At 42.2% G+C, this 20,220-nt stretch overlaps 1 protein-coding gene across 4 annotated transcripts in view; it reads right to left on the minus strand.

The window, feature by feature from the left end:
• The window catches only part of MYO5A (myosin VA), a 100,960-nt gene extending 85,136 nt beyond the window's left edge, over positions 1 to 15,824 (minus strand). For all 4 annotated transcript variants that reach the window (XM_061999276.1, XM_061999274.1, XM_061999275.1 and 1 more), the window contains exon 1: positions 15,692 to 15,824. In XM_061999276.1, the coding sequence (XP_061855260.1) occupies positions 15,692 to 15,718 (27 nt within the window). In that variant the 5' untranslated portion in view covers positions 15,719 to 15,824. The remainder of the gene's footprint in view (positions 1 to 15,691) is intronic.
• Positions 15,825 to 20,220: the final 4,396 nt, after the last annotated feature.

Raw genomic sequence — 20,220 nt, forward strand, 5'->3', positions numbered from 1 at the left:
ATGGTGAAAGTCAAAGCTAAACTTGATCAAAATAATTCAATGTGAACCTGTTGCTAACTGAATACAGTCACCTGGAGAAAGGAGGCTGCATTACTACACTGGAAAAAAAAGCTGTCTATGGCAGCAAAGCATAACTACAGAACAGGACACAAAGCTGAAAACGTTCACACTGCAGTGTTGAACTTGGCTATTCAAACCACTAAGTTATTTGCAAAGAATTTCCTGAGCTGTGCAATTTCCTTGCATAGGGTAGCTCTGAAAACAGAATTTAATACATTCCTTTCAACTTTATATTTTCCCTTGTATCTGGTTCACAGTGCCACCACCGTGGATGATAATATCAAGCCTAGAAACAAAAGTTTAACTTTTCTAGTAATACTGTAAGCAGATGCATAGATGGGTGAGTAACAGGTTGAGCACAAGTCTTAACTTGATCAACCTGGATCCCCTACAAAGAGATCCTGATCCCTCACATGAGGCAGGAGGATGTCCCATTTCTTCCTCTGTTGAAACCACTGAAATTTCTGCCACCTGACTTGTGATGTGCAGGCAGTCCCAAGGAAGCACCGCATTTCTATTAACAAGGTGCTGCTGGTGGCAGCAGTTTGAAAGACAAGACATCCCTTCCTTTCATAAAAAAATGCCAAGTAATCAGGAGGGATGGGAAAGTAGAGCATTTCCAAGACAAGCAGTCTGGAACAAAACCTCTGACCGATTCATCTAAATTCTTCCTATGACCCAAGGGAAATTAATTTTGCAAAAGAATCAAAACAAAAATTGGCAATTTTCCTAAAGGCAGTAGGACTTTGGACATGGGGCATATTTTCTGTCTCGTTGCTCAGCAACAGCCATTAATATACATTCATATATCTCTTATACAGTTTAAAGTCTGATATTTACAGAATCACCGAATGGCAGGGGTTGGAAGAGATCTCTAGATATCACCTAGAACAACTCCCCTGCTAAAGCAGGTTCTCCTCAATCAGGCTGCACAAGAACATGTCCAGGTGGGTTTTAAAAACCTCCAGAGGAGACTCCACATCCTTCCTGGGCAGCCCGTGCCAGGGCTCTCTCACCTGAACAGTAGAAGTTTTTCCTTATGTTTAAATGGAACTTTTTGTCTTCCAGCTTTTGTCCATTACCATATTGTCCATTTTGTCCATTATTGTCCTAGCACTAGACAATACAGAAAAAAGTGTTGCCTCATCCTCTTGATATACACCTTTCAAATACTTGTAAAAATGAAGTTTCCCTTCAGTCTCCTCTTCTGCAAGCTGAACAGTCCCAGATCGCACAGCCTTTCCTCACAAGGAAGATGCTCCAGTCCCCTGATCATCTTAGTGGCCCTGTTCTGGACTGTCTCCGGAAGTTCCCTGTCTCTCTTGAGCTGGGTAGCCCAAAACTGGACACAGTACTCCAGATGAAGCCTCAGCTGGGCAGAGTAGAGGGGAAGCAGAACCTCTCTCAACCTGCTGGCCACACTCTTGATGCATCCCAGGATGCCATTTGCCTTCTTGGCCATGAGGGCACATTGCTGGCTCATGGTCAGTTTATTGTCAACCAGAACTCTCAGGTCTCTTTCTGTAGAGCTACTTTCCAACAGGTCACCCCCCTAGCCTGTACTGGTGCATGAGGTTGTTCCTTCCCAGATGCAGGGCTCTGCACTTGTCCTTGCTGAACCTCATGAGGTTCCTCTCTGCCCAACTCTCAAGCCGGTCGAGATCCCGCTGAATGGCAGCACAGCCTTCTGGGGAATCAGCGAGTCCTCCCAGTTTGGTGCCATCAGTGAACTTGCTGAGGGTGCACTCCGTCTATAGAAAGTCTTAATACTTTAGAAATTATTAATTTAATTTAATTTTAGTTTATGATAATTCACACTAATGTCTTATTTGAAAAATAAACTCTCATAGTTACTTTACCCAATAGGAAGGTCAAAAGTCTCATGTTATTACATAAATCTCTGACTCATGGGAATTTTCTGATGGGCAGCATGTGAAGCTCCCATAAAAGAGACAGTGGTGACCCAGGTTCTGAGCTACAATCTAAGACATTATCACTACATGCTTGCACGCGACTGATGCTAGGTTTATATATTTGTGTCAAAATGCCTGCAGTCCTCCAGGTTAGGCAGGTAAGGTACTGTATGCTTCAGCACAGACAAGGAAACTACCTGAATGGCAGCTCAAGGAAAAAAGATAATAATCCATTGTAGTTGAGAATTTAATCTACTGTATAAGTACCCACTACATCTGAATTCTAAGGATAAAAAAGATCAGAGATTTGAGGGGTTTTTTTCTTTCTTTTAGGCATTTCTATAAGGCATTCTTTGTATTCAGGACCTGGTGACTTGTAACACCAAAAGTAACTTGTATGCTGTTTAGTAAACACGTCTTGATTGTACAAGGTACAAGGTACAATCAAGAACCATCAACGTCCCATGAAGTATCACTGCAGCACAATTTATAGCTACCTTCAGCCACTGGGAAAATGTCCACTGACTTACATTTTCCTGAAACTTCAGCTCACTTCTAAGGGATGCAAAAAAAGCTAAATCCCAAACACAGTATATACTTGCTAGTACAAGCAAATTTGATCAGTGAACAGAAATGTAATTTTATTTATTTAAATATTACCATTATCAGCAACCCTTCCACTGAAATTCTTAGAAAATTATCACCTGGCAAATCTAGGCACTGGGTCTGACATCATGACCAGAAAGCTCGATGTTTTGCTTTAAGCTACCATACCTACCAAAGAACTGTTATATTCCCAAGTTGCAGATGATAAGAAACATTTTTAAGGAGGTAAAACATAGGAAACGTTTGAAAGTTGTGAATTGATTTCATCTCTAAAAACATAGCTTTCTGCATGTTATGTTGATTGTACTTGACCTTCACTTTAAAATGTTGTACAAAGAGAGGGAGATCTGGTTTATACTTAGCCATTATTAACCCAAACAATACTTTAGCTATGAAAACATTGGCCATTCACTGCACTAAGCTGCTGCATTCAGGAAAGGCATCTGCCAGCTCCTGTTGTATTTCAGATTCCCTTCCACAGGCTGTTCTCCATTCTCCCCAAGCAGCTATTCTCTGCCAGCAGTCACAGTTCCCACCTTGTACTCTGTGAGTAGCTCAACTTGTGATGCCAGTAGCACCCACCGCTGAAAAACACCAGACAGCGATAGGAAGTCACACGTACCACTTGGGTACACCATGAATTTGCACACATGATACCTCTGACAGGGCTTCATTAAGGCTGTGTTATAAATTATAGAAAGATAAAATGTTTCACAAAGTGCCAGACAAAGTCTGGGACTGACACTGGCCCGGCCAGTATGTTCAAAAGGAAGCACAGCTACATCCTTCCCTACGTCCTGCATAGGATGACAAGGAGTGATGCCCCTGCACCGTTGGACCTGTGGCTCTCCACCTGCCTACGGGACTCCACATATGTCACCAGCCACCAGTAAACCTACAGTATAATAACCCACAACAAAACTCTAGCAAAACAGTAGTACTTCTGTCTTATTTGCTGCACTGTGCTGTTCTCATTTAATTCAGTATGCTTCTCAAGACAACTTCATTTAAAGCAAATCTGGCTTAAAAATATATATTCACTGAAAAATCAGTTTTCATGAAAATTTTGTTCTTGAAACAGTTTTGATTTCTAGACCTGTCAAAGAAATGAACATGGGTCTGAAAGATCTTCGGAAAAAATAGCAATCACAGCTAGATTAAAAACATCATTGTTTTGGTCACTACTTAAGACACAAAACAGCTGAATAACCACAATAAGACCAGCAGAAACATCGAGCAGAACTGTGACGCCTATCCCAAACTGAGGGACAGGAAAATATCCTGACTCATGTAAAATTTCATTTGGGGTCATATCCACACAGGCAGGTATACACTGCATTGCATTTCCATCCATAATACCAAAATAAAGGACAACACTGAATATGCTAGTGATTTCAAAAAGAAGCTAATTATTAGTCTGCTTTAAAACACCTAATTCATTGAACCTGAAAAACATGTTATGAGAGTTGTAGAAGAGTAGTCATGATAAACTCAAAGGCAAACAAAACAACTACAGCCATTCCCTGAATATTAAGCTAATAAGACGTGTTGCACTGAAGGGGTATAAGGAAAGGGATGCATGATTTCACGTGTGTGTGCTTACAGTGAATGGTTGTGGGTATACTACAAAATTATTCCCACTAAAAAACCCCATATTTAAAAGCCAATATGTAAGGAATAATAATAAAAAAACCCCCATTCAACATAGCAGGATTAACTCCATGGGTATCTGAATTTCAGATCCAAGAAAACAAATACTATGAGGTCAAATGAAACAAGTCATAGTAGGATTTTATTTTAACACTAAGATGATGCAAGTCATAATACAGACTGCACAGCACAATTAATTACATGCTGAAATAAGTATTATTTCCAGTCCACTAATACAAATTCAGTTAAGACTCTCATGTTTCAGGCTGATGTCACACAATGAAACACTGATTTCGTTTTCGTAATTTCTTAAATGGATTTAACACCTTACAGAAACTTTCTGTAATTACTTTGCCCAAAGTTCCTAGAAACCTCACCCATAGGAGAAAGCAGGATAACTGCATTGTTTCTCAAACCACGCTCAGTTTTGCTCAGGGACAGAAGGAGCTCACAGCACTGGCTGCAGCTGCTTGTTCATCCTGGGTTCATACATGCAGAAAAAGGAAGAGTTGTCTTTTGTCTCAGTGCCTCTGCTTGAGCGCAGAGCCATCTGCATTAGTGCCATGAGAGTATTTGGTGTAGCTAGCACTCGCTTAGGCGGGAAGGGAAAATAAAGGGCTGTATTGACCAGACAGATGTACTGCGCTGTGCCGTGCTACAGAGATGGAGTTTGAAATAAGAAGTTACTGAGAAAAATGCACTGGAGGCATAACTGATCACCTAGCTCACAGAGGTGAAATAAGGCCAAATTTTGTGATACCTGTGAAATGTCTGGAGCATGAACAACTGCTGACTTAACTGTGAAAGCTTAATTTAAAACTTCAAAACGCCAGGAAATACATTTGACACAAACTTTGATGGTAGATAAGGCTGTACTTCTCTGATTATCCTTTTGTAAACTTGAGTTTAAGTCCAAATAGCATTCTTTCCTTTTATTTAATCCTAGCCCCTCAAAAAAGTCACATGGAAAGTAAAGCACCAGCTTAAAGTTCTAAAAGCCCTGAACTAACTGATTGGTTTTTGACAGAATGACATAGAAGCCTCAGGCAGAGATGTAGATACATCATTAAAACGGGGCTTTTACAAATTTTATTTAAGTTATTCAGGGAAAACTAGGTTTACTCAGCTAACTCAGAGTGTATCTCTGCCATTATGGTTATGACCACAACACAGACACCTTCTGCCCTATCATAATGGCAACTTGACATCAGTGAACTGCATCTAATGAAGCTAGACTTAGTCCAGAAGATTATCAGAAATTAACAGTAACTCCCCATCCAAGGAAACCAGAATGATCTGGTACGAGTGACCTGGCGAACTCCAACTTAAAACCAGTGAGCAGAGTTAAATCTCCCAAAGAGCCTCCACAGGTGTTGGGGGGGAAGCTGTGAAAGCAGAAGTAGGGTTAACAGTCCCAGTGTTGCTCTGGGAAACCCTCCTGCCACAGTGGCGGCATTTTCTTCCCTGAGACCTCCCCATGTACATCCCCCAGTGAAGAGGTCACTGGGTGCCTGGGACTGCATGGCCCAGCTCACTTCATTAGTGCAATTCTAATCTTGATTAGCTTAAGAAATAATGGAAAACACCTCTGTGTTAGAGGAGAGTGAAATTAAAACCTTTCATGCTAGTTGGGAAATTGTGTTACCATATTCAGCCTTAGAGAAACTATTTCACTCTTTCTCTACAAGTGGTATCTATTTGTTTGCAAAAAGTTTTAATTGCCTTTATATTTGCAATATGTAACAACATCACACATTTGATGCATTCTGACATCAAATTCTAATAACTTCTGTAAATGCTTCCCCTCATATAAAATTTTTCTAAGGGAGACAGTATCCTAAACAACAAAATTACCAACTGGCATGTTTGAAAAAGACTTCTTTATAGATCCCCAGATCATAAGTCAAAACTCTACTTACTTTAAACCTTAATTATTAAACTATTATAGTTATAAGCTAATATTATATGCTTGGATATACAGCCTTCATCTATGTTAAAATCAAGAAAGCAACCAAAGGTACTCTACTTACTTTAACATACATATAGCCTAAGCCACCTATTTCCATCCCGTAGCTCTTGGAACACAGATTTTCAGCACTTTCAGAGGCAGCTGGTGATTCCTTTCCAGGCAAAACAGATTCCACGGAAAATATTTCCATATTCCTTGTATTGGCATACACTAATTTGTAAGGCAACTTGGGAATCTCTCTCTCTGGTTTCCTCAGCAAAATAACTGAGGTCATCTGCTTTAAAGATACTGGTGAATAACCCATGGAGCCTGCAGAGAGTAACGTGTGACAAACCATGTTGAGGCAATGAATTCCCACATTGTTAGACCAGCTCATAGTATTTTTAGTTTATTTCTCTGAGTCTACAAAGAGCAAGAGCGTCCTCTGGTAAATTACAAAGTAATCACAAAACTCTCTTGTCTTGTGATAATCAAATGTAAGAACTCAAAGACACCAGTGGTAACTACAGCAAGACTTTGTGATTTTTCACATCTATTTACAAAAAAAGAGACCATATGAGTATGAAAGTCATTCAGACTCAGTTCTTCTATATTGGGGACTGTCAAGCAAGAAAAGTGCAGTTTACATCTAACCTCTATGCAATCTTAGGTAACTTGACACAACAAATTACATGTTGCATTTCCCCATTATGTTAACTACTATAAAAACAGAATGAGAGCTCTTCAAAGCAATGCTCCTTTAGCCTTCACATTTAGTTTTAAAGCAATGGTTCTCATCAGAACACAGCATAAATAAATAAGTAGCCTGTAAGAGTCTGCTCTCAACTGACTCCCGTCTCCTAAAAGATAAATAAACCTAAAATGCCACTTTTGCTTATTACCAGTGGTACCTTTTCTTCTGTGTGAATTGCCCTGACCACCTTACCTACAGCCACACCTGAAGTGTACTTAAAAGGCAAGAATGAAGACAATGAGAATGAAACAGTTTCAAGATGTTCAGAAAATAACCACTACTTTCAAACAGCATGGAGGTAACAGACTCCAGGATGGCTGTGCAGGCACAGCTTGCATTCTGCCTTCCTGACTGCTTCTCTTCCAGTTAAACCTTCATTCTGCTCTTCTCACGTTCTTCAACAGCATGGTGACTTCTCATTCATACTTGCTATTTGATGTTAGGTTTGTATCTTCTTCTAACACTTTAAGAAGCTTTACCCCAGTACCTCCATGCAATTATTATTTGGGGAAAGATCTGTGTCAATTCTTGCTATTGTCCCCGATTAACAGGCCAAAGATATTAAAGCCATGCCACTAAGAACAGATGGTGTACAGACACAAGATCTCTGCTTTTGTAAGAAATCTGTTTTCACTTGCTTCAGAATTTGCATCAAAATTCAGACACATTAAAAGTTGGGTTAATATCTGCACATACAATAGGACCTGAAGTCTTTAAACATTATTAGTAGTGCCTAATGTTTCCTGTGCTTATCTTCCAGCTACTTAATATCCAGGGCTTGGCAAGAAGGGAACTCTTCTAATGTAATCACACCAAGCACCTGCTTTTAAAAACAAACAAACACCCCCCCCCCCCCCAAAAACCCTACAAACCCCACAAACCTTTTAGTCAGCACTTATCCCTTCATTATATTTTATTTGTATAAAGATAGACTAAGATATACAGAAATAAAACCACTAAATACTGTCATTTACTGAAAGCAGGCAAGAAAAGTAGCTGCACTATGACAGAAAAGGTAAAAGTTATGACCGGGATGGCCAGGAGTGGGAAGACTCCAAAATTATCAAGGTTATCAGCTTGGTAAGTCTAGTAAGCACTTTTCACATTTGTGAAGTGCTGGGCAGCTCAGGTTATCCATCTCACACAGTATATTTCACCTTAGGCTGTTGCCAGTAGCAAACTGAGAAAGTGAGCTGTGCTAAAAGAAGGTGAGTAGAACCATTGTCTCCCTGAAATGGTGGAGGTCCTGAAAGCAGAAGCTGATCCTGAAAATACACTCTTGCTATTACATATTAAAATTGGGTTCTAAGAAGACAAGTCCTGACTTACTGCAATGCTGCATACGCAGAGCTTAACACAAAGGACTTAATGAGACAACATCCCTAGGATATGTTTTCATTTGTTTTCCTGTTTCTCTGAGCACCTATACGACAGCAAAGTTATTTCCCTGCAATAAGAAGAAACAGAATCAAAGGCCCGGTCTTTGAGATTTACATGCTTGATTTCAAAGCATAAAATTAAGCAATGCAATTACTCACACAGAATAAAGATACATTTTTGCAAGATCAAGCTTAAGCAAATCCACAGTTAAGCAAAGCCAAAGCAACACCAAGAATGAGGAGGAAATGATGTAAAGGGTGGCACAGAGCGTGGCACTGGCACAAAAGTGCTGTTCTTTGCCAGGAAATCCACTAAAAGCCTTGCTATTTATGTTGGAAAACGAGGCCTTAGCAACCCAATCATACAACTCTCCATCTTGGATGCAGCTCAAAAGTAAAGCCCACAAAAAAGAAAAATTACTGTACAAAGAGCCTTTGAATTTGACACAATTGGAATTTTCTCTGCCTCCCATGACCTTCAGGCAAAAGGCTTAATTTTGTGTCTCATGCATTTCTGAAAGTTTTTATACCAATTTAAAACAATCAAACTCTCAGAGGCATCATTCTCAAAACCAAACCATACATCTGTGTGGTGTATCATGAGTGGGGTTATGGTCTACGAAAATAAGTAAAAGCACATAGTCTAAGGAAAAAGTCAAAGTCCCACACATGATGAAAATTTCCAAGCACCATGGGTTTATTCTGACCCTAACACCGTATTTTCTGCAACAAGAACCACCTGTTCTTAACAGAAAAGAGGAAGGTCTTCCTTGCTATTTCAGCAGTAGAGAAGACAAGCAGAAGGTGCACACTGCTGCTTCAACTCATTCGAGTAGCTTGCTAACAGAGCAGCAGGAACAATTGCCTTGCCTAAACACCATTTCTTGGCCCTGAGCCCAACTGTACAAATACTCACTATCAGAGTCAAGTGTGATACATGCAGCAGTAAACACTGCTCCACTATAGTGAGCATAAAACTAAATCAGAGATAACCTCTGTTCCTCCAGGCATACAAAAGAAAATCCAGTCAAGTAAAGGAGTTCAGACTCTGCTAGTCCCTAACTTCTTACATCCAAACCAAGCTAAATTGACTTAAAAGGCACAAAACAAAGCACTGGCTCTTATCAGAGGAGCTCTTGCTGGTTGACAGTGCAAGGTACAACTGGGTCCATCACCGTCTCTGCAGCCAAGGTGCTTTCAAACCAGCAATATCTGCACGTCTGGTCACATATATATGCTGGTCTCAAAGACTCCAGCAATATAAACAAGACTTCAAATAGTTAAATATTTGGTTTGTGTATGCTTTGTGTTTTCAGGTAATGAAATCCAAATTCCATCAATGTCCCCTGTAGGACAGCCCAAGTGGCTGGTTCCTCTGAGGTCTGCTGCAAAGGCTGTTCTGAGTAGCCAGAAATCCAGGCAGCATCCCGCTGGTACTCACAGGTCAGCAGACTTGCCAGCTGTGTACTGCTTTTACCTCAAAGCAGAAACACCATCTACAATTAACCTTAACTATCACTTCTTGCTTTTGAAAAATTCTAATAAAAATAGACCATCTGGAAAGAGTGGAACTGTGTGATACTGGCCGTTTCTGTGACTTCCTATGATTTAATTGGTTCAATGAGCAAATTTCAGTAACAGAAATACTTTCTTTAGTCCTATAGCTGTTAAACAATGGGTCTCATTAAAGACAGAGATAAATTACTTTGCTATTAAAACTCATGGAGAGGATTAAACCCCCAAAGGCCCCAGGAGGAGACCCTAAGAGCCAGGTACACCTGCCTGATGGGCCATCTGTTCCTTCCAAATAAACCTGGAGCTATGGAGCTCACTAAAAGATAACAATGGCACTTTAGCTGATCATTTATTTACCTAAAAAATAAGAGTAATCCATTACCTAAGTCATCTGGCACATACTATAAAATCACTGGAGTAAAAAGAGACTCCAAACAACTACTGGCATCTCAAAGTACAGACTATTATTCTACAAGGAGTGCTGATGACAGTCAGTGGGGGATCCCACATTAACTCACCATTATTAGGTAAATGTTTTAACATGATACTCAAAGAATTAAAAAAATAGGACAAATTTTAACAAACAGGACTGTCACAATTATTCTTTACATGTAACAAATATTTCATTAACTTTCAAGATTAGGTCTACATTTAAAAGATGTCCTTCTTTTAAATACAAAGTTACAATTTCCTCTCCCCCAAAAGTAGCTCCTGCTGATGCTACACTTTCAATGTTTCATTAGGCCTACAGGATACATCCCTCCAAACACTATTTGTGGGCTGCAAGAAGCTTTCACAAACAGCTTGTTATCTCTGTGTCCCCAACACCCTGCCCAGGGTAGTATTAGTTCCTCCTCCAGACAGACTCGGTTCCCAGAGGAGCAGCTCTGGTGCAGACTGGACTCTAACTCAAACCACCACCCGTCTTGCTTCCTGAGGCTCACAGCTTTGTTTAATAAAGATCGTGGCAAAACTGCCATTAGAAAGCTGAGAGTTTTTTTCAGTTTCTCAGGCTGCTGAGGTTGGCATTCGACTACAGGAAGCTTTGTTACAAAAAACATAATAAAACGTCAAGGTTAGGTTGAACCAAGTATTGTTAGCCTGTTGGGTAATTACATCCACAGTACTTTCTGTTTAAAGGCAAAAGGAATGAAGTTGATGCACAGTTGTGAGTTGCCACTGGCTGAGTTGCCAGCGACACAGCAGATCCCTGAAACAGAAAAGCAACTGAAATACCTCTTCTGCTGCTGTATTCGATTTTTTTAGAGGCAACAGAGACAGTTACAAAACATACTGAAAAAGCTCACTATTATTTACAGATATAATTGCCTGACGGTACACAACTGATTTCTGCAACAGATCCTCTGCTCTGAATTGCACGGGTCCAACTTAGAAGCACAGTGGGATGCTTGAGTTGTGTGTGGAGATGAAGGACTCCCATCTCTGCATTACTGGGCAGCACACATAAGGAACATCAAAGCAGCACTCTACTCAGACAACTGATTTCATGTTTAGAAAACACTTATATCACATGCAATAATTTGAACAGCAATATACAAGACTATCTAATTAAGGCAGCTTTTATTTAACCTCCAAGAAAAGCCCACTAATAAGCACAGAAATTTGGAAACAGTTATATTTTCTTTCTTACACTTAGGTTGTTCTCTGCTCCCCATGTATTTCCCTCCCCATATACCAATAACATACACAAGAAGAGCCATAACCTGGTGAGAATCTGCATTTTTTTGCTTGTAAGGACTCAGCACAACTGAAGGGAAAGACCACTCTGGCTTCATACCAAAGCAGCTGCCTGCAGGAAAGCAAGAAAGGGCACCTTGCAACCCTAGAGACTGCACAAGTGGTTTTGTGTTCTATGCAGTTCCTTCTGACACTTCCCTAATTCAATTTACTGTTTATAAACCCTCAAACTGAACCATTTCAAAGAGAGAGCAGCAGGACTGAAGGTTAGCTACTGAGTTGTTTGCTGAGACCATGATCTCCAGTAAAAACTGTTTATTGGTTCCTCTATGTTCAAAGGACTATTTCCACTCACTTTAACTGAGATTGGATTAGGCCCTAAATTAGGAGCAAACTGGCTGGAGCTAGCTGCCCCTAATCCCAAAGATATTGGAAAGACAGAAATATATTGGTAGTAGAAAGAATAAAAATAAATCAGTGCCTGACTGTACGGATAAATAAATAAATAAGCACCTTGCATAGAGCCATACAAAACAAACAGAAACCCCAAGAGAGCAAAGCAGCACACTCTAGGAAAGCACAGCATGAAACTGAAACAACTCAAATCCAGAGAAAAAGGATGGAAATGGAGAACAAAAATGACTAAATTATGTCAACTCTTTGCTCTGACTTTAAAAGAGGTGTCATAAATACAGTGTCTGATCTGCTTTGTTCATTTTCAGGTACAGGCAATGGCAGCACGTGCTGGGGCTTGGTTTTACACATCTGAAGCACACAAAGGTGATGTCTAACACAAAATGTGGTGGTTCGACCAGTGCAGAGAAGTCAGGCGAGTTTCAGGCCCAGGCAAAGTGTTCTTACTCTTTCAAGGAAAGTAAATGACACTTACATGCTGATGAATGGCCTAGACCGTCCTTATCAATTTGTATGGGTCAGCAGAAGTTGGTATATACTGTTGTTGGTCAACAGTTACTGAAATGCTAATCAACTACCTCTGAGTTCTGTTCAGTGGTGCCATGGTGATTCAGAAAACACATTGAGATTCCCTTAAGTTTGTTTCCAAAGTCACAGAACCAAAACTTTCAGAAACAATTTTATAGCAGGATCACCAACCTGCAAGTGACAGATATCCAACAGGACAAGTTAAACAGAGCTCATAGGCTTAATATTTTAAACAAGAATGCCTGGGATATAACCCATGGTGCAGTTTTAAACTGACACATGCCAAAACTGAAGCTAATGCCTTCAAGCAGAGTCTATATTTGCAGCATCACTGGGCACAGGAACACAAAGCCCAGCACAGCTTGAGCCCACAACTAGCTTGTGAGTGCATTGGAACCTGCCCTTTAACTTAAATCCACACTTCCTGGATGAGTTCCTGTGTGACCTACTCTAGGTGGTCCTGCCCCAGCAGGGAGGTTGGACTAGATGATCTCTCGAGGTCCCTTCCAACCCTTAAGATCTTGTGATTTCCAGATTAACTACAACCATGCACAACAATGAGACTGTCTATATGGTAACCAAGTTTAGAGATACACCTAGATGTGTATCAAAGCAACAGGATTTCTGTAGGACTGGCAAGACTTCTTAAAAAATATATACTCTGGTTTCTAACAAAACAATAATTTAGCTTGGGAAAATATGAGTTTCTTTACGTTATTTCAAGTTGGCACAGTTAGTTAAGACAGTGGGTGCTATTTTTAAGCTGCAAGCAAATAAATCAAATCTGAAGGCTTAACAGTGCATGTTAGCAAAACAGGACATATTGAAGGATATAGCAGAAAGCCCACTTCCACAAACAACAGCTAGAAATAAAGAAGTCTATTTCTCCCATTCTCAGACAACATTTGAAGAGATGCTGACATCTTCTTTGCAACACCAGACATCCAGTCATTAACATAATTTTACCAATTGTTATTCCAAGTAACTCACATGAACACAGCTATCTGAACAACAAGGGTGTCCAGTGCAAGAGGGTAAGAGTGCTGCCAGGAAGCACACACATAGTCAGCAAAAACATGCTGTAAATTCATATCCTACCCTGCTTGCCAGGGAAACACCTATGCCAATATCATCTGGTCAGTGTCGATGCCATACTGGAAGCTCTGGTACTTTAAGCAGCTGCCCCAAATGACAATCCTTGCCAGTATAAAAAAGATGTGAAAGTTGCTCTTTCTGTGGCTACATATGGCTCTAAAGAGGACAAGAACAGCTTGTGGTGTGAGAGTAAAGCACAGAAATAATCTCGCTACCCTTCGTCACCCAGCAAGTCGCTGCTGGAGGATCATCCTTGGGCTTGTTTCACTTTGTGTTTGCTTTCTTTACTACTGCAAGGATGAGATTCTGAACGTAACTTAAACAGCATGATGTCTTTTGTTGGGGAAAAAGTCAGCAGAGGGAAGACAGCAGAGACAGTCCCTCTTCAATGTCCAACAGATTTCCTATCCCAGCACCTGACTCAGAGCCATGCCTGCCTTGGGAACTACAAGAGGCATTGAGCTTTCCACTGTAACACAGTTCCAAGACGACAGGATATCCCCATTTTTGGGGCAGCTTCGGACCAAAAGATTTAACCATTCAAGCAAGTGAATCCAAGGTTAGACAGGATTAGATTTATTATTTTTTTTAAGTAGAGTATTTCTGATCAACTCTTTATGGGATATTTTAATTCCAGAATAAGAATATCCACAGAGAGAGCTAAATCAAGAATATCTTTCCAGAATAACTCCTTACATAGGAAGGTCTTTTGGGTGCCTGGGAAGCACTCAGCAGTACCACTGCTATCTTGACCAGAATGCCGATTTTCATCCCTTTTTGCAATGACAATTACCAGATATACACTGCTCTGAGACACAAGTGCCTGAGATGCCTATCAATTAACGTATTTAGCATTCTTCAGGGGGTGCAGGCGGGCACCTCACTTCACCACGTTCAATCTCTCCTAAACAAATATACTATTCAGATATAGTCAAGCCTATTAAAGGGACTGGTTGGTTTGATTTGTAATGATGCCCAGTTAACATGCTGCTCACCACATCCAAGTGGGAGGACTGTATAAATAAGGTGAACCATTCAAGACAAAACAAAAAGGCCGTTCCTTTCTTTCCTTTCTCTCCTCACACAATGAGCTAGATCGGGGACAATTTGGGAGTATTTCATAAAGCAGCTCGAGGATCTAGATGGCACAGCTTTTGCTAAACCACACTTCAACTGTGCAAGCTTTTTGAAAGAAGCATTTCGAGTTCACAATGTTGAACTGCAGTGCTTGCTTCTGATGACCCCAATCATCCCTCTGCCCTTAAAAACTTGTGATTGAGGGGTGGTTTTTTTTCAGATTTTGCACTAGATGAATGCTAGCAGATAAAACCCATTTCCACAGCTCTCAAACTGCAGGCTTGGCCATCATCAGGATGCGCAGGGCTGTAACTGTTTCCGGGTAGAAGCTGATGAGAAACTAACACACATGACTAAAAAGATCAGAAAAACGTCTGTTTAAAAAGCATGAGAGTCATGCACAGCATCATTGCCGACTGTAGGGCTCCTGAACGACTGCCAAAAGAATAAATAAAAAGGTGCAGTGCCACCAAAAATCTGAGTTTCGTATGAAACGCTCAGTGCTGTAGATGTTTTTCTACAAGCAGCTGGACGCTATTGCCGAAGGAGATAACCGACCGGCAGAACCGCGTGGAATGGCTATTCCAAGCCGAAGCGCTCCTCGCAAGGCGCGGTGCATCACTGCCGAGCTGGCCAGGCCGCCCCGGCCGCTTGCCCGCGGCACGTCCCCGGTGCCCAGGGCGGGAAGGGGGGCACGGCCGGTCCCTGCGCGGCTCTGCGGGCGGACGCCGCCGCAGCAGCGGCTGCCTCACCGCCGCCGCCCCCCGCCCGACCCGGCCCGGCCCGGCCCGGCCCGCCGGTAGAGCGTCTCCAAGGAGCGGCGGGGCCCTGACTCACTGGGCCGGACAGGCGCCGCTGGCGAGGACCTGTCCCCGCTCCCCCTGGGACGCGAGTCCATCTTGGGGAGAGGCGCGGGCTCCCGCTGGGGCCTCAGATGACAGCGCCGGCCCCCTCCCGCGCCCTCCCTCGCTCGGCGCAAGGATGCCCGCCCGGGCCGCGCTGCTCCCGCGTCACCCGCCCCGCGGCCGGGCCGCCCCCGGCCCCACCGCCCTACCTTCGTGTAGAGCTCGGAGGCTGCCATGGCGCAGGGCGCGGGCGGGCGGCCCCTCTGCGGCAGCCGGCGGCGGGAGGCGGAGGCGGCTGGGGGAGGGAGGAAGGGAGGAGGGAGGGAGGATGCTCAGGCGGCGGCCCGGGCGCGGCGCGCCATGTTGCTACCTGGCGGCGGCGGGGCTGCCGCCGCTCTGTGCATTGTGGGAGCGGCGGAGCACGGCGCGATGCGTCCCACCGGCTGCCGGAGGGTCGAGGGGCGCCGGCAGCCCCAGGCTCTGCCCGCGCCCCGCTACCGGGCCCTCGAGGCTCGCGGCGCGGCTTTTGCCGAGGGCAGAGGGCTGCGAGAGACCCACGCCGCCTGCCCGCGCCCCGCCGCAGCCCCCGATCAGCGGCCGCCACGACGTGCGAGAACCGGTATTCCTCCCCTCCCTCCTAATCCGATTTGTTTTTACTTCTCCCCCTTTTCCATCCTACGCTAAATAATTTTCTCGTTTCTTCGTCGGAAACGTTGGTAATTTTTGTTGCTTTCCAGCCCGTGTTCTACTGGACGTGCGGTGGCCAAACCCACAGGCGCGGCAGCCCTGACACGGTGAGGTACAGGCAACGGCCCCTTCCCCTGACAGGCAACTCCGCGCAAACAGGAGGTGAGCCTTCGGCAGCAGCTTCACCTCACTGGATTTATATCCGAGTTACAGCCTACGCCAGCCTCTAAGTGCCCAGCTCCAAACTACCACCTGTCCAGTCACTCCCATTGTGTACTTCTCTATGTATTTCTCAGGTGTCAAGTTTGACGTTTGGAATCTTCTCTCTCTGATTCTCGAGCCCACCTTTCAAATTGTTTACAACTTTTTTGGCTTGATCCCATCTTTATCATTCGAATCACTACTGAAAACACTGCTGAGAACCAGGCCCAAAACAGTTCCTTCAATAAGCAAGTCCAGTTCTCACCAAGAAATGAAAGTACACATCTTACAGAATGAAAAGCATAATCCAGGTTCTGGCACCTCATTGCTTTATGAATCTTTATTGGGTAGTTTTTACAGCTCACATCGTGGTAAGAGTTCTTTTGACAGCAGAACTGAAGCTATTACTATCTTTCTGTGTTTTCCCTTTTCACCTTGAGAATGCATCCTGCCAGATGAAATAGTCCAAAATACAAAACAAGTTTGAAACAGTTGTGTTTGCCACACTCTCCAACAAAGTGCTTTAGTTTTTTATGTGGTATCACGTCTGCAAAATTCAAGTGTTTAGATAACAGCTCTGTATTCAGTGGGTAGTATATGTAGTCTCCCTGAAACTTGGTGCGACTATTGGACAAACCCATTCTACTGAGACAATGAGCCATGAAAGAGGTAAGACAGGTGACCTGCTCAAAAATCACTCAACTTAGTAACAGGTGGAAATAAAAATCAAACTATCTCAGCTCTCAAAATAAACACTCCAAATAAATGCTATAATCCAGCTGTACTTCACTGCTGCTATCTGAAGGAAAGGTGATGGAAAAAGCAGCAAGCACAAATGAAAAACAGTTAGGAGGAAAATACAGCACCTTGCCTAGAGGTGTTTGTATTGGATACACATACAGTCTTCATAGCTAGTAAACTGTTAGTTAATTCAGAGAAGAGGTAAAAAAATAAAGCTTGCATATGCGTTGTTCAGAGCTGAGACTTTAATGAGAACTCAATTTAAAAAATGCCTTCCTTCCCACCTTCTGCCAGTATGTCCAGGATCATCACCCATTATTACTGTTGCTGTTGAGTACCTAGGAGGCTCACTCCCACCAGAACTGGCCATTTATTTGCTCACAGCCCTACAAGAGGCCCAGAACTGGCTCCTGTGAATGGCTGTCCATGGCAGGGGTGAGGTTTGTGGCTGAGAAGTTTGCACAACTATTTTTCACATGTACATTACGGCAAAAGAGAGAGATCTAGTCTAAAGCTGCATGTCATCCTTTATGTGTAACATAAAAGTGATTTTGGGTTCATTTAAGAGTGTGATCATCTGCCTTTAACATGTTTAATCTAAGAATATGGACGTATGAACCACAGAAATCTCGCAGTTGTGACTGTGTGCTGCTTCATATTGGATATTTAAATGCTTTTCTCAGGATGGTGTACTAAATTCAAAGACATTCATTTCAGGAGTTTGCTTGGACTGTGGATTATTGTATCAGCCATTCACAGCTGGAGCAAAGAAGCCAAATGTAATTATAAGCTCCAGCAAAAAGTAGATATCCAAGTCCAAAATATGCTATGATTTGACACAATTTGCATAAACCAGGATTTCAAATCTGCCATTAAGGACAGGAATTGGGGGCACAGAAAGTTGCTAAGAAACAACCTGTCTGTAACATATCTGTACTGACTACTTATTACTTTCAGATGCATCTTCTGCATCAAACATTTGCTGGCAAGACTTTAAATATCTATCTCTTGTATCTTGGACAGCATTTGTTCAAAAAGTTCATTTATGGCATTTGAGAGCATATATCCCAGGGTATTCTAGCTAACAACGTATGACTGATGTATCTGACAGACACAGAATGATCTTTCTATTAAATGAGATTAGTTTATATATTTTTTTTCAGAAGTGACTGCAAAGCATCTATACCATCTTTTTTTCTTAAATCTACGTTCTTTTTACATCCATGATCTATTCTCATTTAGGACTTCCTTTTCTGTTGCTGTCATCATGTTTCATGGCAAGTGAGCGATGCGATCCCTGTTGGCCAAAGAAAAAAGGAAAATCATTACAGGCACAGAAATTATATGTTGTGGTAATGTGAGGAACATGAGCTGGTTTATGTGGCAGTGGATGGGCTAATCCATTCCTTCAGAAAAGCTTTTGCATATTCAACATTGGCCATCAGTTTAACTCCAAGTAGTTTTCACTGGAGAGGCAGACAAAGCTGAGGGATTCACAGGCTAAAATGCCCCTCCTACCCTTTCCTATATTCTCACACTACAAGGATTAAGCCTGTAACATTTAGCTCTAGAAAACCAACAGAGCTGATTTCAGCCTGTAGTGACTGAACAGTGACCAGGAAGAAACTCTGAAATGTAATGCAAGAGATACACAGGAAGAGATGAAATCGTGTATCATGCAAGTATTCTCCCAGCGACACTTGGGATCTACTCTCAGGTTTTCTGGCCTTACAGAAAAACCAAGACAAAACCTACATAATGAAATTCCCATGCAGAAAGCTTGCCTCGATCCATCTGTGCTTATACTAGCAAGATTTCTCTTGTCACTAAAACATCACATACCTATTTTCTTTCCAGCGTATTAGCCAAAATTTTTTTAACAGTGTAAAAGCTACCACCTGAGAACAGACCTGAAGCTAGAAGAATCCACAGCTCCCATTCTTGCGTTTAAGCATCCTTGTCATTTCAGCCATATAATTCAATGCCATGCATTTAAAGACATCCAAATCCTGTTTCTCAAGGAAGACTCTTACACTTTTTTCCTCAAACCCAGTAAGGAAACAACCCTACCATACTAACACAGACAGAAGTACCAGCAGAGGTTGAATCCAATCCCTGTGGAGACTCTGTATTAGGAATGTCAATGACAGTTATTTGATTATTCCATTACATAGTCAAAGGAAGTTAACAGATAATCCCATCATACTCCTCTTTTATTAAGAGCTACAACACTGTTCTGCAATAAGATAAAAAAACCCAAACAAACTAAACCCTAATCTGTTAATAGACAGTCAGAAAGTACTTAATCTTTCCATTTTAAACATCAAATAAACATCCATCTGAAACCAGTGGAGGCTTTGTCAATATTTTCCAAAGTAATAAGTAAACAGACTGCCATGCCTGCTATAAATATGCAAGAGTATTTATCACAAACATATATCAAGCAGCACCCTTGTAACAAAGATGTTTTGCCTGAGAAGGACAATTCAGTCATCTGCCCCTGAACTACAGCTTTTGCAAGCACATCAGTTGAGTTGAGCTCGAGGCTGTTAGTTTCTGTGATAGTGCTCCAGAGACATTTTCAAGATACATATTTAATGGGAATAACTGCTTTGAATATGCATGGAAATTTTCAGATTTCATGTTACTCTGGATCTACAGCTGCCAGAAACTGTGATGAAAAAGCCAAAGAAACGAGTCTGAAAGAGGGTGGCCGATTGGTACTAAAACAGGAGTAACTGAACAACACATTCAGCCCAACTCCACTTTTAAGTTAAAACAAAACCAATATTCATCCTGCTTGCATCCTTCCCCAGCCTGTTCTTTCCAAGCTGACAGAAAGGTCCCCAGCCATCAAATCACCAAGGTACTGCAATATTGCCTCTCTCCTGAATAACAGTCATGTTTTGCAAGCACAGCCACTAAATGCAAAGCTTCTCTGAGCACAGGTTTGTGCAGCTGTCTTGTATCTCCTCAGAAGATCTGGGCAATAAGCTTGTACTGAAATGGTTTGTCTTTGCCTCAAGGTTGATGCTACTGCCCGTGCAGATACTGAGGTCAGTTACCTGAAGTTCCCAATGGTGGTGTTAATGGAGCCTGTGCACTGCCT

Source organism: Colius striatus, chromosome 7 (genome assembly GCF_028858725.1).
Source record: "Colius striatus isolate bColStr4 chromosome 7, bColStr4.1.hap1, whole genome shotgun sequence".
NCBI lineage: Eukaryota > Metazoa > Chordata > Aves > Coliiformes > Coliidae > Colius > Colius striatus.